Here is a 27,244-nt window from a genome sequence, read left to right on the forward strand (position 1 = left end):
TATCACCTCCTTAATTCTTGCTTTGAGTTTTATTTATTTATTTATTTACTTGAGTTCTTGGGATGGAATCTTAGAATATTGAGACTTTCCTTTTTTGTAAGTATTTAGTGCTCTATCAGTTGTGATATATGGTAAAAGCAGTTTGACTGCTGTATTTCTATATTTGTTAAATGTCATTTAAAATTTTTTCTTCGACCTTCCATTTTGTCTAATGGATTATATTTACAAGCTTGTTACTTAGCTTCCAAGCATTTGGAGATTTTCCTTTTATCTTTCTGGTTTTGATTTCTTATTTGATTCCATTATGATCAAAGACATACTCTATATGATTTTAATTCTTTTAAGTTTTTTAAGGGTTATTTCTTGGCCCAAGATCATATTCAGTAGGCATTTGAAATATATATTCTACTTTTGGGGGGTGGAGTACTTTATAAATATTGATCAGATTCTATTGGTTGATGATGTTGTTGATTTATTCTTTATCATTCCTGACTTTCTGACTTTCTATCAATTGTTGTAAGGAAAATATTGATGTCTCTTAGTGTAATTCTTGATTTGTGTGTTTATCTTTTTCAATTCTGTCTGTTGTATTGAAACTTATAAAAGTCCCCCCTCTGATAATTTCTTTGTTCTGAAGTCTTATGTTTTTTAAATCTAACATTAATTTAGCCACTTTTTCTTTCCTTTGATAAATATTTGTTTGGCATGATCTATTTTTATCCTTTTATATTTAACATGCCTGTATCAGTGAATTTGAAATGATTTCCTTGTAAACAGTGTATATTTTGAGTCACATTTCAAAATCCACCCTGCTAATCTCTTACATTTTAATTGGTACATTTAGACTGTTTAAATTTAGAGTGATTATTTATACTTTAGGTTTTAAGACCACTTTTTTTTTAAAAAAATTATGTTCTATTTTTTCATTCCTGTTTTCTTTTTCCTGCCTTCCTGTGGGTTGCTTGAACATTTATAGAATTCCATTTTGATTTATATATACTCTTTGAATATATTTTTGTGTTTTAAATTTTTCTATGGTGCTTTGTATGGCTTTGTTAAAGGATACATTGAATGTCACATTTTATATACTGACTTAACACAATCTGTTAGTATCATCATTTTACCAATAAAGTGGAGAAACATTACCACTTTTTAGATCTCTTTACTTTCTCCCTTTTACAATACAGTTGTCCTAAATTTTTCTTCTATATACTTGTTATGGTTTAGACATAGAGGAGTACTTCAAAAGCTCATGTGTGAGACAATGCAAGAATGTTCAGAGGTGAGATGATTAGATTATGAGACCTGTAATTTAACGAGTAGATTAATCCACTAGTATAGATTAACTGGCGGTAACAATAGACAGGAAGCATATTGCGGGAGGAAATAGGTCACTGGGGCATGCCTTTGGGGTTTATATTTTGTCACTGGTGAATGAAGTTCTCTTTGATTCCTACTTGCAATGCCCTGAGCTACTTTCCTCCACCATGCCCTTCTGCTGTGATGTTCTACCTCACCTCAAGCACAGAGCTATGGAGTTGACTGTCTGTGGACTAAACTTCTAAAACTGAGCCAAAATAAACTTTTCCTCCTCTAAGTTGTTCTTGTCAGGTCTTGATCTTAGTGAGAAAAAGGCAGACTAAAACCATACAATTAGAACCATACCAGGTAGTGTTATAATTTATGCTGCTATCATCATACATCATACATAATTTAGAAACTATTATATATAACAGTATCTTCACAGTGTTCTTCTTTTCTCAAGCAATGCTCCAGGATTGCTTTTACTTTCTATTTGAGAACTTCCTATACTAATTATGTCTGCTGTTGACACATTCTTTTAGTTTACCTTCACTGGAGAATGTCTTGATTTCTTCTTCATTCCTAATAGATACTGAGGAGAGAAGTCTAGGTTGACAAGTTTTTTTTAGTGTTTGAAAAATTTGCCACTTCCTTCTGGCTTCCACACCTTCTACTTAGAAACCTACTTTCTTTCTAGTTGTTTTACTGCTGTTCATAATTTATCATTTTTTTCTAGATGCTTTCAAGATTTTTTTGATTATTTACTTTCAAAAGTTTAATTATTCAGGAGGCCAAGGCAGGAGGATCACAAGTAAAAAGCCAGCCTAAGCCGACTAAGCAACTTAGCAAGACCCTGTCTCTAAATAAAATATTTTTTTAAAAAGGACTGGGGATGTGACTCAGTGGTTAAGCGCCCCTGGGTTCAATCTCCTGTACTCCCCCCCAAAAAAAAAAATCCAGAAGTTTAGTTATAATATTTCTTAATGTGGATTTCTTTGAGTTTATCCTGTTTGAGGTTAACTGAGTTTCTTAAATCTGTAGGTTTATGTCTTGCCAAATTTGAGAGGTTTTAGCTATTATTTCTCCAAAACTTTTTTAGCCCTGCCTTCTTTTCTTCTCTTTATAGAACTCCAACAATACAAATGTTAGATGTTTTTCTCCATAGGTCTCTAAAAATCTGTTCATTATTTTCTAAAGTCTGTTTTGTCTCTTGGTCAGTTTGAGTGATTTCTGTTGATCTGCCTTCTAATTCACTGATTATTTATCTGTTCTTTGCATTCTTCTGTTAAGCCTGGTTTCTACTGAGCTTTTAAATTTCAGTTTACTATATTTTTAGTTCTAAAACTTTTATTTGGTTCTTCTTTGTATCTCCTATTTCTTCTCTGTTTTTCATTTGTTTCAATGTGTATTATTATTTATAGAAGCATTTTTATAATGGTTTTATAATGTTTTGAAAACTATTTCAGATAATTCTAATAGCTTTTGTAGTGGTGTCATCTAATGAATATTTCATTTTTCATCCTGGTTCTTGATTTGATAAGTTATTTTCCATTGAAATTTGGACTTTTAAAATTTGTACTATGAAATTCTGTCTTGTCTTTAAACCTTTTGTTTTATCTGGCGTTCACTCCAGAAGGAAAATTGGGGGTGCTGACTTCTTACTACAGGCAGAGTAAGAAGTCTATTTCCCCACTCAGCAATAATCAACACCCAAAGTCAGCATGGCTCCTTCCTACTGCTAGGTGAGGGTAGGAGTTCCAACTCCCCATATGGTCTCCACTGATACACCCTAAGTGGGTTGTCTTGTTTCCATTAGGTAATGGTAAGAATTCTGGCTTTCGCCAGGCTTCCCCTGGTAACACTTAGTTTGGGTGGAGGGATAGCTCATTATTGCCAGATATTGGGATGGAAATTCAGGCTCTCCATTTGGTTTCCATTGACATCATTAGTGAAGGTCTCGTTACTAGCCCTTGGAGATTAAAGTTGTGGCTTTGTAATTGGAATTTTCTCAAATGCCCAAGCAAGGTGATGCCCAAGAGTAGAAGCCTAGACTCCCATTTGGCCTTTACTGGCATGGGTATAGTTGGTGCCATAATGTTTTCTTTAGTATTTAGCTGGAGTATAGGGCAGTTATTTTCTAAAATTTCCTTTTTAGAAAGTTGCCATTTTCTCAGTTCTCTATGAAGGACAATTTTTGAGGGGGTAGGGAGACATTTTTGTCTGGTAAATTGTTAGCATTTTAGGTTGCCATTTTCTCAGTTCTCTATGAAGGACATTTTTTGAGGGGGTAGGGAGACATTTTTGTCTGGTAAATTGTTAGCATTGCCAGGATGCCAGCTTTTTCAGCTGCAAATCTAGGATATATGAGGCCAAAAGGAATCTCAGAGAAGTTACTACTGTGTCATTCCCTATATTTTTTCAGACTCACCAACTGGTCTGTCTTTGTCTATCTTTCGGAGTCATCTTCTATTTGTTTTTATAGTATCCAGGATTTTTAATTGTACTTAATGAGAGAGATGGGAAAATTACTCCATCTTCCCAGAAGGAGAAATTCAACTAATTCCTGACAGAGTTGAAAAACGCAATTTTGTAGAAAAAGAAGAGTCCTCAACAAACAATGCTAGAAGAATTATATTGTAGTAACCTTTAATCCCTATGATGCAACAAGTATAAAAATTAACTCAAAATGGATCATAGGCCTTAGTTTAATATCTAAAGCTTCTGGAAGAAAACAGAAAAAAAGTCATTGTGACCTTCAGTTAAGTAATGTTTACTTAAATATGACACAAAAAGCACATTTCATAAAAGGAAAAAGAAGATAAATTGGATTTCATCATATCAAGGACTTTGCTGTTGGCAAGTAAAAAGATAAGCCATAATCTGGGAGAAAATATTTGCCAAATAATATTTGATAAAGGACTTGTATCTAGACTTTACAAAGAACTCTCAGAATTAAGTAATAAAGTAAAATTTAAAATGAAAAGATTTGGACAGCTCACTAAAGATAACATGACAAATGACAAGCACATGAAAAGATGCTCGGCATCATTTTTCATTAAGGAAATGTAAATTATAGCTGCAGTGAGATATCTCTCTGTACCTACCAGAATGTCTTAAATTTAAAAAGTTAAAAATGCCAACTGTTCATAAGTTTGTTGAACAACTAGAACTTTCTTAACCACTGCTGGCAATGTAAAATGATGCAACCACTATGGGAAGCAGTTAGTTTCTTCAAAGTTAATCAAGCATACACCTATCATATGGCCATTATTCTACTCCTAGATATTTTCCCAAGAAAAATGAAAGCATATATTTTTACACAACTGTTCATAGAAGCTTTGTCTATAATACCCCCAAACTAGAAACAACCTAGATGGCTTCAACAGGTTCATGGATAAACAAATTGTGGTATGTCTATACAATAGATCTATTCACAGAAACTGTTCAGTAGTTGCCTGGGGTAGGAAGGGATTACAGTGTGGTGCAAAAGTCTGAGAGGAGTAAAGGGGATGTTTGTCTTGATTGTGGTCTCAAGCCTTATCAAATTTTATACTTTAAATATATGCAGTTTATTATATGCCAGTTATATCTTAATAAAGTAGTAATTATAATGCTTGCCACTGATGGATATGCCAAAATAGCACTATGTTTTATACCTTGCTTTCTTTTATCCTCAATAACTTAATGAAGTTAATATATTCTGTTCCCTTTTTAGCTTGAAATTTGCTTAAGTTCATATAACTAGTAATTCAGTAGGCTACATGCAAAGATCAGTCTGCCTAACTCCAAAGCTGCTCTGCGTGTTGCCTCTCATGCCTGTTTCTCATGATAAATATACAAAATTTTTAAGTTTATTAGACATATTTTCTCAGTACATGTCTCTCCTCTAGTAACAAAACTCATAATTGGGAAATAAAAGCTAATTTGAGATAAAAGGAAGTTAAAAAAAATACCAAAGTACTAGTATTCTGATGGAGTCAACAACCTCTGACATACATGTTGGCTTGACCTTCCCTTTAAACTCCCAAGCACCCCATTCTTGGTATTTCTAACAGAAGTCACTGAGTAATAGAGTGTCCATTTCATACATCAAAAATCATATTTTTTCTGTTTAAAATAGCTTATGTATAACTAATTAAAAGTAAAAAATTAAAAAATAAAATAGCTCATGTGGTGGCACATGCCTGTTATCTCAGTGATTTGGGAGGCTGAGACAGGAGGATCATAAGTTCAAGGACCACCTCAGCAATTTAGCAAGGCCCTAAGCAACTTAGTGAGATGCTGTCTCAAAATTTTTTAAAAGCTGTAGGTGGGGGAGATGGGGATGTGGCTCATAAAGTGCCCCTGGGTTCAATCTGTAGGACTGAAAAAAATAGCTCAGAATCTCTTCTAGCATTCTATCACTTGCACCATTTTAGTTTTTCTCTTGTAATGGAGAATTTTTCCAGGCAACTGGCATTCATCAGTTTACTAAATAGCTGCTGGCATAACTAACAAAATCCTGGATACCAGAAATAGAGATGAGTTAGAGATAAGTGTCACTTCATTTTGGTTTTGCGATTTGAGTCTGCGCATACATGTTGTCATTTAGTTTTTGTTATTTACTCATTTAATTTATTTATTTTACAGGCTTGGGATCAAACCCAGGGCCTCACGCATGCTAGGCAAACATTCTACCACTGAGCTACATCCCCAGGCTGATATGTCTTTTTAAATGCTTGCTTTATTCACTCATCCTGTTTTACTTCCCTTGGCTCTTTTTCATTTTTTTTTTTCAAAATTTTGACCAAGCTACCTTTTTCACATCTTTTGCTTATAGCATTTGAGAAAGAGGTGATCAGAATTAGAAAGGAAAAAGGGTAACTGAGAACTGGAATTCATTAAACATGGTCCTGGGCTTTCATGAATTTTCTTCCCTTTAATATATTTTATATTTGGTCTGGCCATTTTTTCTTTTTTTGTTTGTTTGTTTGTTTGTTTCTCCCCACCCACACACTTTTCCTTCACATTTTCTCTAATCTACAGAGTACTTCTCAATGATTTCTATTTTCTTCTTTTTTTTTCAGTAACTCTTACATGTGTCTTTATATGTTGAAGATATCATCTTATTACCTCTACCAGCTATGAAAAGAAAACACATCTTTGAGGCTTCTGTCATTTGGCTTTACTGCCTGTTCCCATTTCATATGTCTCCATCTATCTAACCAACAACTAAAATTTTAAAATATTTCACATCATATTAATATCAGTAGCTTCATGGTAACCTGATTTTTTCCTTGCCCTCTTCTTACAGGAATAAATGAAGAAGAGGAGAAGAAAAAAGAAAAAATCAAAGAGAAAATCAAATTGAAAAAAAAAAGAAAAAGGTATTTTATAAATAGCATCTTTAAAAAAGAAAAAAGTAGAACCATGATTCCAGGAAGGATTATAAACCTTTATTTTTGATATATAGTTCAGTTAATTTAATGTTAACATTTTCTTAATAAGAAGTTAGATATTCAGTTGTTTCAGTAAAATAGCAAAGTCAGGTAAAGAATCAAAAATAAAGTCAGTACTCATTCACCTTAATTTTTGTTTTTACAACAAATCAAGTTACAAATGTGTGATAATACCTATTCTTTTTTTATATTTTATTTATTTATATTCTAAGTTTTAAATTTCAGAATAGTAGCTAAGCTACTTTTCACATTTTATCTTCATAAAGATGAATTTGGAACTTAAATATTTGAATTCTCATATAATCATTATCATGCCTAAGTAATTAATTTATTAATATAATTTAATAGAATTTGTCAAGCTAAAAATTCTTTCGGGTCTTTCAGAACCTTCATCAACCACCTTCAAATTTTTACTATTATTTTAACAACTAACTGATTAAATAAATTGATCAAAAGTAGTAAAAGGCTACTTCTTCCCTGGTTAATGAATGAGTAGTTTCATTCAGACTAGAATAAATATACACATATAGACACATAGACCTTTTCTTTAAAAGCAATTGACCATAGTTAGGTCTTACTTGGACCTCTCTCAGTAGGTTTTTGTTTTTGTAATTACATGTATTTGAACACTTCGGTGTTGGAAAAGTTAACTCACTTTCAGGTCTTAGGAGTAAATAATGATCTTTAACATAGAAACTGCTAGGAACCATTTCTGACTATTGTTGACATATTTGTGCCAGCTCAGCAGGGTGAATTGCTTACATGAAACATGAGATTATTCATTGTCTTCTAAGTTCTGATATACTTGTTTTATAATAACAGATTATTTATTCAGGGCTGTCTCTCAAACCTCAGAGATCCTAGGGCCTGAAATTAAAACCTTTATGTAGTTAGAGATAGGGCCACCTTATAATATGCTATGCTAGGCCTAAATTTTTTCCTTAAAAATAAAAATCCAGAACCCAAAATCCAAAGAAAAGAGAGCAAGCAGAGAAGTCATTCTATTCAGAATACAGAAGTCAAGCAGGGTCTTTAAATAGAAAAGTAAACCAAATTTGACAAGAGCAGAGCTGAAAAGGGAGCCAGAGAATACATAAGAAAATAAGCAGCTTAGTAGGTTATCAGAAGTCTAAGGCAGTAGATAGACAAGCAGAAAAGATGCAACATTATAGAAATGAGAGAAACTTTGAGTCATGGAAGTCACTCTGAAGACTGAAGATAGCTTGAAACCCTATAGTCTCATGCATTTAATTTTGTTCCTCTCTTATATTAGTCTCAGTTTGGGTTTTAATTCCTAATAGCTACATCACTGCACTAACTTTTTAGATGCCTGCTTTAATTTAAAATAACTCAATTTCCATCTTGTCATATGTATTTGGGGCTTAGGTCATAAATAGAGTGTTACATACCTCTTTATATAAAATCTTAAAAGATGGATTTTTTGTTTTTTTTTTTTCTTTTTCAATATTAGGGGAGGCATTGTTCATTTTCAACTTTTATTCATTCATACTGAGATACAATTTTAGCCATCTTTTTATGTATGATAATTGCAGCCTTTTGTGCTCTTTTAAGAGAATATGCTAACAAGTCATTATATACAAATATGATGTATATAATACATTATATACAAACACTTGTGTATATAATGAGGCTTGATGAATATCACTTTGTTTGCCTTATAAATTTTGAAGGGTAGCACAGCCTCCAAACTGAAAATCACAGAAAAAGTAATTTTAGCCTTGTTAAATTAAAAACTCATTACTAAAATCAAGCAGAATAGAGATATTAGTTTTTGTCAGTTTTTGTGACCAGGCAGAAAAATAGTTAATTCATCATTTTTGGAGAATACAAAGTACATTTGAGTTTCTTTATGTTTATACTTCCTCTTTACTCCAAGAAGAATTTAAGATAGCTCAAATCCCATTTAAAATTACCTATCAGTCATAAATATGATTTTCAATCAGTGTGTGTTATTGCCCATAGGTCTTATTCCAGTTCCACTGAAGAGGATACTTCAAAACAAAAGAAACAAAAATGTCAGAAGAAAGAAAAGAAAAAAGAAAAGAAGACCAAATCCAAAAAAGGGAAACATCATAAAAAGGAAAAAAAGAAGAGAAAAAAAGAAAAGCATTCTTCTACTTCTAATCGTTCTGAATTCACCAAAAAGTAACTGAGACTTTGGCCTGAGTCACTAAATTTAAAAATTCATTTATAAAAATTATTTGCCCTCCTTAGAATTTGCTATATGATTATGCTTTGCAATATATCCCAACCTTTTCACATAGACATTTTTCATGTGTAGAACCATTATCCCTCTGGCCATATGTATTAAATCAGACTTGTTACTTAGTAGCCATGCCCCAAGTATAGATATTTGTACATATGAAACATCATTTTTGACATTTGTGTCTCTGTGTGTTTGGCTAGTGCTATTACTTCTATGTTGATTATGGCTTTACTGCAGTCAATACAAGTAATGTACCTAGTGTTAACTAGTAGTGCTGAATCAAGTGTCTACCTTCCAGTGATAAAGCTGCGGGTAATGATTTGCTCTTGATACTGAATATTTTAATAGCTTTATATATTCTGATATAATGTTTAAAACTAGTGAAATTCTTCACTATTGTTTTTAGATCTCTGAGCTTTTTAAATATTGTAGGAGATGAAGCTGCTTTACTGATCTTTAGTACTTTTTAAATGAATAGTGTCTGCAGGAAGATGACAATGAAAATATAACAAAATTTCATTATTTTATGAAAGGCAGAATTTCTAATACCTGTCTCCTTTGTTTTTATAACACTTAAAATATTTCTTCTTTGTTTAGAGACTAGTTCAGCCTATTAGAAGTCTGGCAGAGATGATGCTGTGTTGGTCAGGATTTTTAGGATAGACTCCTGGGTTGTTTTATAGTTGTGCCATATTGGCATATTTTACAGTGATACCTCAAACACGGAAATTTTATTTAGGAAGACAGCTAAATCTTCATTAGCACTGATTTTTATTGTATTTACTACATAAATTTTATGAAGCTTGTGTCTATGAGTAATGTGGAAAATTTTTATAAATGTTAGCATTTATATTTCTTTTGTCTGAAATGATTTATAGTTTTGAAGCAAGTTTCAGACAGAACTTCTGGTTTCATAAATAACTATTGAGGTGTTTCCCTCTTTTACTTCAGTGACAAATCTCAGTAGCAGTGACGAAAGTTTAGAATTTTATTCTGTACATTTTAAAATGTAAGAACCAGGGAGTCACATCATGAAAGCCTTTCTATAATGATGGAAGTTTTATATGAGTAAGCATTTTCAAACATTTATTATTAGATATAAATGTTTCTTACATTTTTAATTTCACAGTGATCAGTGTTACTTAATTTGCTTAATACTTAGTATCCTTTTATGCTCATTTAGTTAAATACTTATGTTATAACTGCATTGCAAATCATCCTGTCATCATGACATAGCACCAAAGATTGCAAGTACCTCATTGTGGTGCACTTCTAAAGAGACAGCTGTGGGTAAATTCATGATGGTGAAATCGGGTAAGTATAATTACTCTCACAGGCTGGAAAGTTTACTGATTCTTCCTTCACCAGCACCTGACCTGGCATGCCCCCAAGTAAGACACAGAAGCCTCATAACTCTTTTCATCCAAGCTCAAGTTCTAGCAAAGTGGTTGGTACACACTACTCTCCTAGCCTTGCAACCATGGAAGCTCTCACACTTCCCAGTTTTCCATAACCTAATTTACTCATTTGGGCTCCTCAGAAAGAAATTATTTAGTTTAAAGAATTAAGAGGAAACACAAAACTATTAGATATTTAAGGGTTTGTTTTGTCTTTGCTTCTCATGTTATAAAATATAATTCATTTGTTATTAAGATTTTTTAAAAGTTTTTTCAAAAGCTTTTAAAAATGATTAGCAGATGCTTCATATGAAAGGATGGCCTCATCCCATTGAGAGTATAACATGCTTAACAAGTGACAGTAATTGTAGTGAAACAGTTAATCAAGTTATTTGTTAGTTTTACATATGTGTTTTGTAAAGATTATAAATTACCTCATTGAGTTTTGTTTACTGAATGGTGGCACAATTAATGACTCAGAAGAGATATATAAAAGTCAGCCCTCATTTACTAGTACAGAAAATAAAAGATTTTAATGGCTTTGTAATTTTTCCTTCAATAATTTTCAGAATTTTTCTTAACTAAATTTCCCATATTAGCATAATTTATAAACAATTCCATCTGAATGAAAGTCATTTAATTTTTTCTTTTTTTTTTATTGGATGTTCACAACATTACAAAGCTCTTGACAAAACATATTTCATACATTAGAATCAAGTGGGTTATGAACTCCCATTTTTACCCCAAATACAGATTGCAGAATCACATCGGTTACACATCACATTTTTACATACTGCCATATTAGTGACTGTTGTATTCTGCTACCTTTCCTATCCTCTACTATCCCCCCTCCCCTCCCCTCCCATCTTCTCTCTCTACCCCATCTACTGTAATTCAATTCCCTCCATGTTTGTTATCCCATTCCCCTCATAACCTCTTATATGTAATTTTGTATAACAATGAGGGTCTCCCTCCATTTCCATGTGATTTCCCTTTTTTTCTCCCTTTCCCTCCCGCATTTAATTTTTTCTAAAGTAATTTTCTTCTATGATGATCCTATTATTAATGGGGTTCTATACAAATCTCTCCTAATATATTTAAGAAGAAAATCATGAAATTTCCTCCCACATAGAATATAACAGAGGGAAACTAAATTTAATAGTAACAATTAAGTTCTGGCTATTCTACCAACCTGTATAACTGTCAACAGACCTATTTAGCTTTACTGGGCCTTGATTTGATGACTTTTATAGATAAAATATTGTACTAAATTATCTCTGAAATCTCTTCCAGTCTTTATTTGAGTATCAGTATTTAACGAAAATTCAAGTAATATTCATCTTAGAACTTTATTATAGATAAGCAGTCTGCCTTCAGCTTATTAATTCAACTATTATCTAGCAGATAAATGATATTTGGTTAATTTTCTTCCCATCCAGTGTTGTTTTCACCAGATGCAGACAGACTTCATATTTAGATTTGCATTTGTAACCAGATTTTAAGAAACAGTAAGGTTGTTATTTTTAGGCTGATGGACCTACTCCCACACAGTTTTCCCATTTTTTTCCTTCCATATCATCTATTGGCTAAAATCTTTCTGAGTTTTCCCCTCCCCCATCCTCAACCCTATCCAGGGCCCAGGACCAAACTCAGGTCCTTGAGCATGCTAGGCAAGCAGTCTGCCACTGAACTAAATCCCCAATCCCTCAGAGGTATTCTTAGTTCTTCATACTTAATATATCTCCATTTACATCTTTAGTTCTGTGAGGCCAAAGAATCAATAAATGAGAAGTAAAACAATTACATGTGTGTCTGTTTCCTGTTTACCTAAAATTGTATAACTAGGTCACCTTCAGTAGTAAACTAAGTGGAAGAGTTGTTAGTAATGTTGATAAAAATGCCATTGATTCCTCTCTTTAACGTTTATTGGATCCCTAGTCTGACGAACATGGTTGAGTAGTGAGGACACAGATAAATTTGCTTCCTTAAAGGAATTCACAGTCTCATTGGTAAGAGAAACATTAGAACACACCATTATATAACAAGTGCAGTAATTGACCTGAATTTATAGAAACAGAGTACCTAATCTAGTCTGGAGAAATTAAAAGAGGCCACCAAGAGAAAGTAATTCTGAATTGCATATTGATTGAAGACAATGGTGGGCCCTATGTCATTTCCCCACAGAGTGGGTACTGTGAACAAATATCATATACAGAAAAAGCTGAGTTAATGTGCTGTATGTAGGAATTATAATCAAATCTGGTGTTGCTAGTGTGCCACATGTAAGGCAGGAAGCGGTAAAAATTCATACTACCGTAGAGCCCTTACCTCTCATGCATGAGGCCCTGGGTTTGGTCCCCAGGACCACGTAAAAATAAACAAATAAAAAAAGAATAATAAAGATTTTAAAAAATTGATACTACTATTTTAGATTATTGGTATCAAGAAAAAGAGGTCTCGAGTTCCATGTTTGAGAGTTTGGACCTAAATCTATAAGCAATAAGACAGTATTCAAGTGTTTGAAGAAAGGAAATAACTTATTGGGATTTGGTTTCATTCATTTCATAATCATATTCTATAATTTTTAAAAGATGAAGTTGGTCATCAGAAGGCCACATCGAAAATAATTTTTATGCTTTATTATTTGTATTCTTCTAGACCCACTTTTCTTCCTAAGATCTGATAATTCTTTATCAAAAATTCCATAGTGGGGCTGGGGATGTGGCTCAAGTAGAAGCGCGCTCGTCTGGCATGCGTGCAGCCCGGGTTCGATCCTCAGCACCACATACAAACAAAGATGTTGTGTCCGCTGAAAACTAAAAAATAAATATTAAAAAAATTTTCTCTCTCTCTCTCTTTCTCTCTTTCTCTAAAAAAAAAAAAAAGTCCATAGTGACTTTAAGTTATCTAAAACCACATAAAACTCTACTGTATTCTTTATCATCCCCATTCCTAGAATTATGTGTACATATATATTTTCTGAAATGTGTTTGGTTTTTAATTTTAGGGTTTTTTAAAAAAAAGACAAAGTTATCACTGTTAATAATAAATCATTTTAAATGTAAAATATATTTTTCAATGTATAGATGGGGCCATAATTTAATAAGACTTCTTGCTTTTGGTATTTTGTTTCAATTTATGAAGCACAACTGTTTCTGAGCTACCAGAGACACATACCAGTTAGTTCACTTGAGGAGCCCTGACTCTTCCTCAGGTAACCTGGTGATAAGCTACCTCAGCAGGGAGCATGCAGAGCTCTGCTGATGCTAGTGCTGGGATTCAAACTTCCTGGGCCTTTGGCATCCAAGAACTCCAGTTACCATACCGAGGGGCTTCTGACCTCACTTGTCTCTTCTCAACTATTCTAAAAGTATGCAGAATAGCAGGGAAATGGGTGCCTTACCTAGGGCACAATACATGATGCATCCAGCCAGGCCCAGCCTCTGTATGCTTCTCCCATAGGATGGGAGGATTTGAAGTGACATGAGCACTTTGCTGGCCTTGAGTCTAAGTTTCCTGATTCTCATGTCATATGGCATCTGCCCTTGCCCCTAAACAACAAAAGTTGAACTGTATTCGTGCCTTAACTAAACTTTCTCAACCTAGATATTCATCTAAAACAAAATAGTAATATTAATTATTACTTTCTGTGTCAAGATAGCAAATTTCATGGTTTTTTTTAAATCAAAGCTATGAAAAGCATTAAACACTCTATATGACTTTACAAAAATAATTGAAAATTCTCCACTTTTATGACCTTGTAAAATATAATTTTTATAATGAAATATCTCAACTTTCAAACTTCACATACACTCTGAGCAATTTTAATATTCCAACCTTGGCAAAATTGTACTCCTTTTGAATGTGAAATCCAACTCAAACAGTAGGATGTTGTGATAATGATCTGGGACTCTGCTGTCAATATAGCCTCATGTGGTTATTTAAGTTCATTTTATGTGGCTAATGTACCAGATGGTAAAGATATAGAAAGAACATTTCTATCATCACAGAAACTTCTCTTGGACGATACTGGTCTAGAAGATATCCATGGTTTTTCATAGAAATTTTGAAAGCCTAATGAGGAAGTTTCTGAGCTTTGCATGCTCAAGAACAATAAGGCATTCTTTTGTTAGACAAGACCAGAGAAGCTGTGTTCAGTACATTTTGAAAGGCTGGTGTTCTAACTACAGAAATCTTATACACTGCAGCAGATATATACAGAGGAGCTGTCTTGGTTATTCCTTTTTTCTGTTGAATTCCTTTATAAAACCATGTCTGTGTTCTTAAAATAGAAATCACATTTATGTACTTTAAAACAAGTCTTTAAAAACATTTGTAATTTGCCAAATCAAGTGTTATTTCTACATGTTTGAGTGGTAAGTATTAGGTAGAACCAGAGAACTGGTTGGTTTTATTCATTTTAGAGACTTTAGGAAATTTATCAAGCACAGGGTTTTTGTTATGGTATCCCTGAAAATACAGAAAATACTTACTGCACAGATTATATAATGTGATTTTTGTTATGTTTTATAAGGAATAATATGTTGTATCTCCAGAAAATCCTCCAAAAGGCATGGGTTGATTTCTAAGAGACTTAAGAACATGCTAGCTCTCATAAATTTATAAGACAATTTCCCCTAACATTTACCTATCCAATACCATGTGTTATAAAAATATTTGCTTATATCAAAAAAGTTGTGAAATGTAGTGATATGACATAAATTTCTCACTGTTCCTCACTGAAATGTTTGTTTATCTGTATTGTCAATACATTCTTATTTCTCCTGAAGAATTAGTATAATTCCATGTAATGCAGAAATATCTTAATTAGAAATAAAAGTAAACTTATGCACATGAATATCAATCAAAACCTTAGAGTTGAATAAATTTAATGACTAAAATGCAGCTGTGTCTTGCTTTGTGAGTGGCAAATATTTGAAAAGCAACATTACGAACTATTGTTTAAAATTCATTTTTATTGCTCTCCAGTGAGCTTTGAGAACAGGATTTTTATTTAATAAGCAATATTAATCTGTATTGTATCCACTTCTTTTTCTTGAATTTTATCTTCAGCTTCATAGAATGTTTCATTTGTAGAATTTGATGCTGCATTTGAATTGAGGGCTTTGGTTTTTCTATTTATGTTGCCTGTAAACACACAAAAAAATGAAATATTTGAAATTATAACATTAAAAATTTTAGCCTAACATTTGTGCTAAAAAAAAAAAATTGTAGCAGTGTTCTAAGCATGATGTCCTGAAAATACTATGTGGATGAATTAAGAAAGAGTCATTTCAAAGTTGATTTTAAATCATTCCTCTAAAAGTTATGTAAAGGAAATATTCAGTCACAGGAGTAAAAATTTAATTCCATGCTTACCTTTTTCCTTTAGGCTTCTATAATGAAACTACACATTTGATAAGGAGGGAAAAATTTCTGGGTTGCTCCATCAAAGTATCTGTCCCTGTCCTATGCATAACCTGAATAATTACTTTAAAATCAATAATTATAATTTGCAACAGTATTACGTCTTTGGATCATAATCAGCTTTGATGTGAATGAGTCAAAAATGAGCAAGATAGAGGAATATGGATCTTTGCTAATCAGAAGTGTGATGAACATAACAAAGAAATGGATCATTATTCAATGAACAGTGTTATAAAAAGTTGAATGTGGAAATAATGAATGTATGTTTTACCAATACATAAAATTTTAGATAATTAAATAATACATAAATGTGTAAGATGCAGTGGAAAAAAATCACAGACATCACTAATGACTTCCCTGTTGCTACATTATCAGTTTAGTTTATCCTCATTTGACCTATTGGCACCATTTGACACAGTTCACTTGGCTTCCAGGATGCCCTTTCTTTGACCACCTGTTACCTATGTCAAACTATGTTCCTTTGATGACCTGCACTAGAGGTGCAGTGCTACACAATTCAGTTCACTTAGGACATGTTTGTTAAGTATCCTAGGCACTAAAATATAAGCAAACCCTATATCCAACCAGATGTGTGTGTGTGTGTAATACACAATCACTAGGGATTTAACTCAGGGGCACTTGACCACTAAGCCACAGCCTCATTTTGTATTTTATTTAGAGACAAGGTCTCACTGAGTTGTTTAGCACCTTGCCGATGCTGAGGCTGGCTTTGAACTCGAGATTCTCATGTCTCAGCCTCCCGAGCCACTGGACTACAGGCATGTGCCACCACACTCAGCTTTATTGATTATACTTTTGAGATACATCTGTTACTGCTTCTCACTACCTTTACTACCACCCTTATTCTCTTTTCAGCACAATGCTCTGGGTAATCCTTTAAGAGATAAGGCAGGGGCTGGGGTTGTGGCTCAGTGGTAGAGCACTCACCTAGCTGGTGCAAGGCACTGGGTTCAATCCTCAGCACCACATAAAAATAAATAAAGGTATACAAATTTTTTAAAAAATAAATAAGTTATGTCTTCTCAGAACTCTCCATTTCTCCTGCGTATTCACAAAGTCCCCATGATCTCATACTACCAACTCCCCAACTTTGTCTTTTTCTACTCACTACCTAGTTTACTAACCATTTTGATCAAAAATTTCAGGCATGTTCCAGCCATAGAACCTTTGTATTGACTTCACTGTATCAAGTAGCTTTTCCCCAAGCCAATTTGCACAATAACTCCTTTGTCTTCAAGTCCTGACCCAGAAGTTAGAACCTAAACATTTGAAAATTGCAGCCTATATTCCCTCCATCTCCAATCTTCTCTGCCCTTCATTTCCCAAAACACTTATTTTCTAATATAGCTTACTGATTTATTGTTTTATTATATACTGTCTCTCATTACTTAAAATGTAACATGCCAAGGCATGTTTAGCTATTTTGTTCATTCCTATATCTCAACATTCATGTCTAGAAAAATGCATGTAGCTGGTGTTCAACAAATTTAGTTTAAGTGAAATTAAAAGATTGAAAGTTCACAATAATAAAAACTTTAAAATTGTGGGTGGCAAAAGACAAAATGGAAAACCAACTAAGAAACATTGTTTAGAACAAATGATGCAAGTCTGATATACTAACTCTTACATGTGAATACATAAAACAGTAAAACCTCTTAGTGGATAAAGAAATAGATAATATATGATGGCTCCTAAACATGAAAAACCTGCAATCTTGCTAATTAAAATAGTAAATTTAAAAGGTAAGATGAGTTTTCATCTTTCAATTGGGCACAGATTTTTAAAAAGTAATTCTTGATGAAAGGTATAGCATGATGAGAGTGTAAATCTATACATCTTAAATCTGAAATGCTCCTATCCTGTGATCCAGTTTCATATGAAATTCCCAAGAAAAACATTGAAAATTAGATTAAAAAGTTCTACATATGCACAAAGATGTTCACTAATTATTTTCAATTTTTTAAAAACAGCACCTTAAATTTCCAATAGGGGGATTTTTAGCTAAAGGACCATGCATGAGGTCTTATACAGCCATTTAATTTTAAAAGGTGGCTTCCAAGAAAATGATCAAAGCACAGTGTCAACTGAGAAAGTATGCATCATTATCAACAATATCATACCAGTCGACATTTAGACTCACAAAGCACCAAGAGCTGACAGCTTAAAACTCTTCAGGGTCATATCTAAACTTGGTTTGGCTATAGATCTGGCCCTGCTTACTTCTCCTGGCTCAGCCTCCCCACTGCCATTCTTATACTTGGCATTTCAGTATACACAAGTATTTCCTTGCACTTGCCTGGCATGTAGGCGCAATCTATCTACCTAACTCTCCCCACCACCTTCAGCATTCTAGTGTCCCTTATTCTCCAGCAACCAGACTTTAGAAAATCTGTCCAGACCTGCCTAAGAGGAAGTCCAATGGACAACACTCCCTATTCTATTAGGTAAGTCACTACTATATTCTCCCCCAAGCTCTTGCCCCTTACTGGGGATTGCACTGGAGCGCTTAACCACTGAGACCTTTCTATTTTTTATTTTGAGACAGGGTCTCACTAAGTTGCTTAGGGCCTCATTAAGTCACTGAGGTTGGCCTGGAACTTGTCATACTCCTGTATCAGCCTCCAGAGCTGCTGGGATTGCAGGCATATACCAACATGCAGGGCTCAACTAGCCTTTTTTCAATTGCTTTTCTTTGGGTAAGTCTAAGCCTCACTTTAGGTATGTTAATACTTCCTGGCTCTGCTCATTTCAAAACACCTGCTTTCTGTAAGTAAACTGCTTTTTGTAAGTAAAAAATACTTTCCTATAAGTAAACAACTTTCTAGGGTCAATCAGGATCCCCCCACTCTGGGGCAATTCTATGGTTCATCACTCAAAGGGCAATATTATTTACAAATTTTGAAGGATGATGTCTCACTGCAGCTCTCAGATTGAGTCCATAGATCTGAAACATGAGTATAGATCTCTGGGATGGGTATTTAAAATATTGTAAATTTAATATCCAGAGTCTAGAATAGTATGCTATATGGTTTTATTACATTATTTCTGAACTTTTTTGGTGGTAAAATGTTATTTAATGTTCTACTTCCAAACACCCATCATAATGTCTAACCAATAATTTTAGATTTTTTTAAAGCTAATTTGTTATAGGTACAATATTCTTTATCCTGAGAAATAGCCCTTTGCCCAATAACAAGCTTTTTAAGTAGGGAAAGCTGGCATGAAACTTAGGAACTGGAAAATTCTTGGCTTTTTTTTTTAACAAAGTAGACTGAAACATACATTAGATTCAAATTTAGTCACTAAACTCTTAAGAATGGAATATATTCTACATAGTGGTCCTTGAAATTATTTATCATAATATTTGAAAACCAAAGTGAACCTTTTCACCAGGATGGTGCCAAAAGAGAAGCTGGAAGCTACTGCCCTTTCCCAAAGCCAAAGCAAAGGTCTTGAAGGCCAAAAAGGCAGAAGATATCCTTAGTCAGTCTCTCTCTCTCTCTCTCTCTCTCTCTCTCTCTCTCTCTCACACACACACACACACACACACACACACACACACACACACACCACACACACACACCACACAAAGATACATCACTCACCTTCTAGTGGCCAAAACAACTGCAGATGTGGAGGCTATCCAAATACCCTTATCTTGGCAGAAAGAAGCTCAACCACTGTGCCATCAAGTTCCCCAGCCCCTGAGTTGCTGATGAAGAAGGTGAAGACAACTAGCAACAGCTCAAATAGGTTGTCAAGAAGCTCTGTGACTGATGTGGCCAAGACCAACACCCTGGTCAGGCCTGGTGGAGACAAGAAGGCCTATGTCCCACTGCCTCCTGATGCTTTGAATCTTTCCAACAAAACTGGGATGATCTAAACAGAGTCCAGCTGGCTAATTCTAAATATCCACTTTTTCACTATTATTTTAAAAAGAAAAAGACATGAATTAAGATATTTATGGGATATTTTTTACTTGCTTAGCATTGTTTTTACTCTTCAGTATCTTAGCAGGTAAAGATAAAGAATACAACATCTAAATTAGTGTCATACTATCTATGTAGCCTTTGTATCTTATTCTAGCATTTGTTTCAACATCTAAATTTTTAATCTTTTGAGATTCCTGAAAGCCTGAAAAAATGTAGTGTTTCTTAAATCAATTCCTTCATTTTTCCTAAGCTTTTTATATATATACTTAAATTCATAATATTTTCATCAGACTTCCAAGTGTTTTTTCCTACTTCGTCAAATCCAGGTTTTTGTCATCACTATTATTTAATGGGAAAAAACCTGAGCATAACTTCCTAACCTTGTTATTTGGGGTTTCTCTTAAAGTTGTCTCCATTCTAACAGCTCTCGTCTCCACTATGTATTTCTCTAACAACTGAAGGAATTTCTTGAACCATCTACTGCCCTGTGAGGTTTAAAGGTTTTCAAAATACATTCCAGTATTATCAATTTTCCTTCATCTAGTTCTTATAAAGACTCTCATTCCCCAATCCCACTTCCTTATTTACGTGGCTACTGGATCCTTCCAGTATCAGGTACAAAGATAATTTCTTGTTTGGCTTCTTAGGCCAAAGCAGTTCTTCCAGCAAAACCAATTTGCTATGCGAACAAGAAAATACTTCTTAAATAAACATTCAAACATTTTTAGTGTTCACTCTTTTCCTGTAGTTCATAAAAATACTAAAATGCTTTCAATGAATATCCCACCCCCAATAATTTAGAATAATTCAATATACAGAAAAACAACTTCAATGAATGGAGCTGAGGTGATAACAGACTTCAGCCAACATCTCTTTGGGATAATTTTAAAAGAAAAAAAAAGGAAGCATCTCAGTGACCTCTGTTTTTCAGAGTTTTCCTTTTATAAACTAGAAATGAATTTCTTAACCAACAAAGTAGGGATAAAAGAAGCTGCCTCTTTTCTGTTACAAAGTTACAAAATGGATTTGATTTTAAATAAGAAATCTATAAAATCGCTGAACTCCTAAGGGATTTGTTACACATAAAGAGTTCCTCTGATTTAATTCCTCCATTTCTTTAGTTGAGTGCAAATCGCTAAAACCCAGCATCTCAGTTCTTCCTTAGATTGTCACCTTCCTCTTTATGTACCTTGATTTCTATTGCAATTCTTTTTTTTGTTTTGTTTTGTTTTGCTTTGCTTTTTGAGGGGCAGGGTCTGGTTATCATATGTAAATCTCAACCTTCTTTAATCCAATGCTTCCTAGACTGGCATTTAAATTAAAGACTTGGCATTATGGAGATTCCTCAGAAAACTTGGAATGGAACCACCATTTGACCCAGTTATCCCGCTCCTCAATATATACACAAAGGACTTAAAATCAGCATACTACAGTGATGTGACTACAGCAGTTCAATTCACAATAGCTAATAAGCTATGGAACCAACCTAGGTGCCCTTCAACAGATGAATGGATAAAGAAAAGGTGGTATATATACATAACAGAATATTACTCAGCATGAAGAAGAATGAAATTATGGCATTAGCCAGTAAATGAATGGAACTGGTAATTATCATGCTAAGTGAAATAAGCCAATCCCCAAAACCCAAAGGCTGAATGTTCTCTCTGATATGTGGATATTGATGCACAGTAAGGGTACGGGAGGGAAGAATAGAAGTTGAATTAGACAAAGGGCAATGAAGGGAAAGGAGGGGGAATGAGAATAGAAGACAGTAGAATGAACTGGACATAACTTTCCTATGTTCATATATGAATACACAACCAACGAAGCTCCACATCATGTACAACCACAAGACTGGCATCCTAATTAGAATAAGTTATATTCCATGTATATATAATATGTCAAAATACACTCTACTGACATGTATAACTAAAAAGAACAAATTTTAAACATTAATTAATTAATTAAAGCTTTGGCCTCTGTCAAAATTTAAATCCAGTTTGTCAGCCACAATCTTTCTACCTGTCTTCATCACAGCTAGACCAACATACTTTTTATGTTAAAAGTTAAAACTTGGGCTGGGGATGTGGCTCAAGCGGTAGCGCGCTCGTCTGGCATGCGTGCGGCCCGGGTACGATCCTCACCACATACCAACAAAGATGTTGTGTCCGCCGAGAACTAAAAAATAAATATTAAAAATTCTCTCTCTCTCTCTCCTCTCTCACTCTCTCTTTAAAAAAAAAAAGTTAAAACTTTGCATTTATTTTCAGAGCAACTCCTCAGGGATCTGTTTATCCTACCATTCTCCTTGTGAACTCTGCTCTTGACTGCTATCTCAAAATATTTTTAAAATCTTGGGACCTCTGTAGGTGTTAATCTCTTCACTCTCAGGCAAAACTATATTAAGCTTTTCTGCTTTGTCTGGCAGAGCCTCCTAACTTCTGGGTACCACACTGAAATCTTATAGCAGCTACTAATCTAGCTGGTTCACTTCTACAAACAGGCAATCTCAAAACTGCTCCCTAAAAGGATTTCGGTTTTGGCTTTTGTAATAAAACAGTTTCCTTTGATTTTTTTTTTTTTTGAGAGAGAGAGAGAGAGAATTTTTTTAATATTTATTTTTTAGTTTTCGGTGGACACAACATCTTTATTTTATTTTTATGTGGTGCTGAGGAGCGAATCCAGTGCCCTGCGCATGCCAGGCAAGCACACTACCGCTTGAGCCACATGCCCAGCCTGATTTTTAAAATTTATTTAATTAATTTATTTATTTTAATTAGGTATATATGACAACAAAATGCATATTGATTCATTTTGCAGTCCCACTCCAACTTCATCCATTTACCTGCAAATGCCGTGATTTTATTCTCTTTTAATGTGAGTAACATTCCATTGTGTATATATACCACAGTTTCTTTATCCATTCATCTATTGAAGGGCATCTAAGTTAGCTATTGTGAATTGTGCTGCTATGAACATTGATGTAGCTACATTAGTATAGTAAGCTGATTTTAAGTCCTTTGGGTATAGACTAAGGAATGGGATAGCTGGATCAAATAGTGGTTCCATTCCAAGTTTTCTAAGGAATATCCATACTGCTTTCCAGATTGGTTGCTCTAATTTGCAGTCCCACCAGCAATGCCTTTTCCCCCACATCCTTGCTAAAACTTATTTTTCTCTGTATTCTTGATAACTGCCATTCTGACTGGTGTGAGATGAAATCTTAGAGTAGTTGTTTTTTTTAATTCTAATTTGTTATATATGACAGCAGAATGAAATTCAATTCATATTACACAAATAGAGCACAATTTTTCATGTCTCTGATTGTACACAAAGTAGCGTCACACCATTCACATAATCATACATGTACTTAGGTTAATGATGTCTGTCTCATTCCACCATCTTTCCCACCCTCATGCCTGTTCCTTCCCCTCCCACCCCTTTTCCCTATCTAAAGTTCCTCTATTCCTCCCATGCTCCTCCCCATCCCCATTATAAATCAGCCTTCTTATATCAGAGAAGACATTCGGCATTTTGTTTTTTGGGATTGGCTTACTTAGCATTATATTCTCCAACTCTATTCATTTACCTGCAAATGCCATGATTTTATTCTCTTTTAATGCTGAGTAATATTCCATTGTGTATATATACCACATTTTCTTTATCCATTCATCTATTGAAGGGTATCTAGGTTGGTTCCACAATTTAGCTATTGTGAATTGTGCATCTATAAACATTGATGTGGCTGTGTCCCTGTAGTATGCTGATTTTAAGTCCTTTGGTTATAAACCAAGGATTGGATAACTGGGTCAAATGGTGGTTCCATTCCCAGTTTTCCAAGGAATCTCCATACTGCTTTCCAGATTGGCTGCACCATTTTGCAGTCCCACCAGCAATGTATGAGTGTGGCCTTTTCCCAACATCCTCACCAACACTTATTGTTGTTTGTATCCTTCATAGCTGCCATTCTGACTGGAGTGAGATGAAATCTTTGAGCGTTTCTCCAATTGGTAGAGATGTTGAACATTTTCTTATATATTTGTTGATTTAATGTGTATCTTCTTCTGAGAAGTGCCTGTTCAGTTCCTTAGCCCACTTATTGGTTGGGTTGTTTGGGTTTTTTTTTTTTTTTTGTCTTAAATTTTTTGAGTTGTTCATATATCCTGGAGATTAGTGCTCTATCTGATGTGCATGTGGCAAAAATTTGCTCCCAAAAGGTAGGCTCTCTCTTCAACTCATTGTTTCTTTTGCTGAGAGAAGCTTTTTAGTTTGATTCCATCCCTTTTATTAATTCTTGATTTTATTTCTTGCAATTTAGGAGTCCTGTTAAGGAATTTGGGACCTAATCCAACATAATGAAGATTTGGCCTACTTTTTCCTCTGTTAGGTGCAGGGTCTCTGGTCTAATTCCTAGGTACTTGATCCAATTTGAGTTGAGTTTTGTGCAGGGTGAGAGATTGGAGTTTATTTTCATTTTGTTGCATATGGATCTTCAGTTCTCCAAGCACCATTTGTTGAAGAGGCTATCTCTTCTCCAAAGTATGTTTTTGGCATCTTTTTCTAGTATGAGATAATAATATTTATGTGGGTTTGTCTCTGTGTCTCCTATACTGTACCATTGGTCAACAGGTGTATTTTGGTGCCAATACCATGCTGTTTTTGTTACTATAGCTTTGTAGTATAGGTTAAGGTCTGGTATTGTGATGCCTCCTGCTTCACTCTTCTTGCTAAGGATTGCTTTGGCTATTCTGGGTCTCTTATTTTTCAAAATGAATTTCATGATTGCTTTTTCTATTTCTATAAGGAATTACATTGGGATTTCAATTGGAATCGCATTTAATCTGTATAGCACTTTGAGTAGTGTGGCCATTTTGACAATATTAATTTTGCTGATCCAAGAGCATAGGAGATCTTTCCATCTTCTAAGGTTTTATTCAATTTCTTTCTTTAGTATTCTGTAGTTTTCATTCTAGAGGTCTTTCACCTTTTTTGTTAAGTTAATTCCCAAGTATTTTATTTTATTGAGGCTATTGTGAATGGGGTAGTATTTCTAATTTTTGTTTCAGAGGATTCATCACTGATGTATAGAAATTCATTTGATTTATGGGTATTGATTATATATCCTGCTACTTTGCTGAATTTATTAATTAATTCTAGAAGTTTTCTGGTAGAGTTTTTGGATCTTCTAAGGATAGAATCATGTTATCAGCAAATAATGGTAGTTTGAGTTCTTTTTCTATTTGTATCCTTTAATTTCTTTTGTCTGTCTAATTGCTTTGGCTAGTGTTTCAAGGACTATGTTGAATGGAAATGATGAAAGAGGGCATCCCTGTCTTGTTCCAGTTTTTAGAGGGAATGCTTCCAATTTTTCTCTATTTAGAATGATGCTGGCCTTGTGTTTAGCATAGATAGCTTTTACAATGTTATGGTATGTTCCTACTATTCCTAGTTTTTCTAGTTTTTTTTTAACATGAATTGGTGATGTATTTTGTCAAATGTTTCTCTGCATCAATTGATATAATCATATGATCCTTATCTTTAAGTCTATTGATGTGATCAATTATATTTATTGATTTCTGTATGCTGAACCAAATTTGCATCTCTGGAATGAACCCCATTTGATCATGGTGCACTATTTTTCTAATATGTTTTTGTATGTGATTTGCCAGAATTTTATTGGGAATTTTTGCATCAATGTTCATCAGGGATAGTGGTCTGAAATTTTCTTTCCTTGATGTGTCTCTGCCTGGTTTTGGTATCAGGATGATACTAGCTTCATCAAATGAGTTTGAAAGGGTTCCTTCCTTTTCTATTTCATGGAATAATTTGAGGAGAATTGGTATTAATTCTTCCTGCAGGTCTTGTAGAACTCAGCTGTGAATCCATCTGGTCCTGGCTTTTCTTGGTTGGTAGGCTTTTGATGGTACCTTCTATTTTCTTGCTTGAAATTTATCTGTTTAAATTGTGCATGAGAATTTATGGGATTGAATTGGAGTTAAAGTGAAGTGCATAAAACTTGCCATGTGGTCTATAAGTCTACTCATGTCTCCATTGTTCAGAGCCCTGTCTTTCCCTTGATGTGTATGATATTTCACATAAAGACAGCTTAAAAATCATCAGGAAAATTAGACTCTTAGACTTGCATATTTGCTCCACCCACTCATCAATGAGTAGAGACAGATCTATGCAGAATTTTTCCCCCTATTCTACTTTTTCCCCAGAGTTGGTCATTTGTTTTTTCATTTTCTGCTTTGTTAAATTTTTCCAACCCTTGATATTAACATGGCTTACAAGAAAATTTAACAGATATTTTAAATTCTTTAAAATGAATATTTCACAGCATTTTTATATTTTGCTTGATGGTTCCAACATGAGCTAGAACCACCTGACTGTATACCCTGAGAAGGCATTCAGCTCTCAAAATGCTAAAGGTAGCAGAAGCTCTGCTGCTACTTTCTAGGAACAAAATCAGTCATAGGAGTTCCAGGCTTGTTATTTTAAGTTAAAAGTTCCTTTTAGGGGGATATGGGTGGCTTTTTATGCCAATGAGTACAAATTTTCCCATTTCCTATGAAAAATGCAATGGTTCTTTAAAAGTCTTGCTGAAACAAAAAGTGATATTACTAAATATTTTTGACAGTCTAATTAATAAGTGTTTTGAGTGGAAGTTTGTTTTTCTTTTTTTCTTCCTTTTCTTTTCTTTTTCTTTTCTTTTTTTTTTTGTGGGGCGGGGGAGACTGTTAAGTCTATTTAGAAAAGTAGATTACCAAGTTTATCTATAAATTGAGGATAAACTCATTAAAATATCACTTTTTAAAATTTGGCAATCTGATTAAAAAGTTTATTTGGAAACTTGCACATTGTAAGAATAGCCAAGAACCTTTTTAAAAAAGGAAAAGCATAATAGAAGAGAGGAGATGGTAGTCTTGCTTAACCACATATTAAACTATGTTACAACAATAATTTTAAAGTATATTACTAGCTTAAGAATAAGCAGACCAATCAATTTAACAGAACAAAAAGCCTAAAAACAAACCATAGTATACATAAAAACTTAGTTTATCACAAATGACAATCTAAATTGTCACAAGAAAGATGGATTAGGCAATAAATATTTGAACAACTGGCACATTATTTGGAAAATAAAAGAAAGGCAGATATCTATCTATCTCACATTTTATACCAAAATGAAAGGACTATTAAAGATTTAAATGTGTAAAAAAGTTATAAATATTAAAATAAATGTAGGTAAAAATATTTATCTCTTATAGTGAGGGGAGAGCTTTCAAATTACAAACCAAAATGAGAAACCACAATAAGAGAAACTTCTTCTACTGAAAAATTGTCACTACAAAACTAAAAGGGAAACAATTATAAAAAACACTCATAATGTGGATGAAAAAGAGTAAACACTTTCATAGAAAAAAAGGGTGAAAGATATGAGTAAACAATATACCACAAAATAAATGAAAAGATAAAAAAACTAATTAAATTTAAAAT

At 33.7% G+C, this 27,244-nt stretch overlaps 2 protein-coding genes across 2 annotated transcripts in view; one reads left to right on the forward strand and one right to left on the reverse strand.

Moving 5' to 3' along the window:
* The window catches only part of SREK1IP1 (SREK1 interacting protein 1), a 33,220-nt gene extending 24,092 nt beyond the window's left edge, over positions 1 to 9,128 (forward strand). The window contains exons 4-5 of the mRNA XM_081302190.1: positions 6,596 to 6,668; positions 8,724 to 9,128. Of these exons, the coding sequence (XP_081158316.1) occupies positions 6,596 to 6,668; positions 8,724 to 8,910 (260 nt within the window). The 3' untranslated portion in view covers positions 8,911 to 9,128. The remainder of the gene's footprint in view (positions 1 to 6,595; positions 6,669 to 8,723) is intronic.
* A 2,258-nt stretch (positions 9,129 to 11,386) lies between these two features.
* Positions 11,387 to 27,244, reverse strand: part of SHISAL2B (shisa like 2B) — a gene marked incomplete at its 5' end in the record, with an annotated part of 33,620 nt that continues 17,762 nt past the window's right edge. Inside the window, one exon of the mRNA XM_081293923.1 lies at positions 11,387 to 15,512. Coding sequence (XP_081150049.1) covers positions 15,379 to 15,512 — 134 coding nt within the window. The 3' untranslated portion in view covers positions 11,387 to 15,378. The remainder of the gene's footprint in view (positions 15,513 to 27,244) is intronic.

The sequence above is a fragment of the Spermophilus citellus genome (genome assembly GCF_964194105.1).
Source record: "Spermophilus citellus genome assembly, chromosome: 1".
NCBI lineage: Eukaryota > Metazoa > Chordata > Mammalia > Rodentia > Sciuridae > Spermophilus > Spermophilus citellus.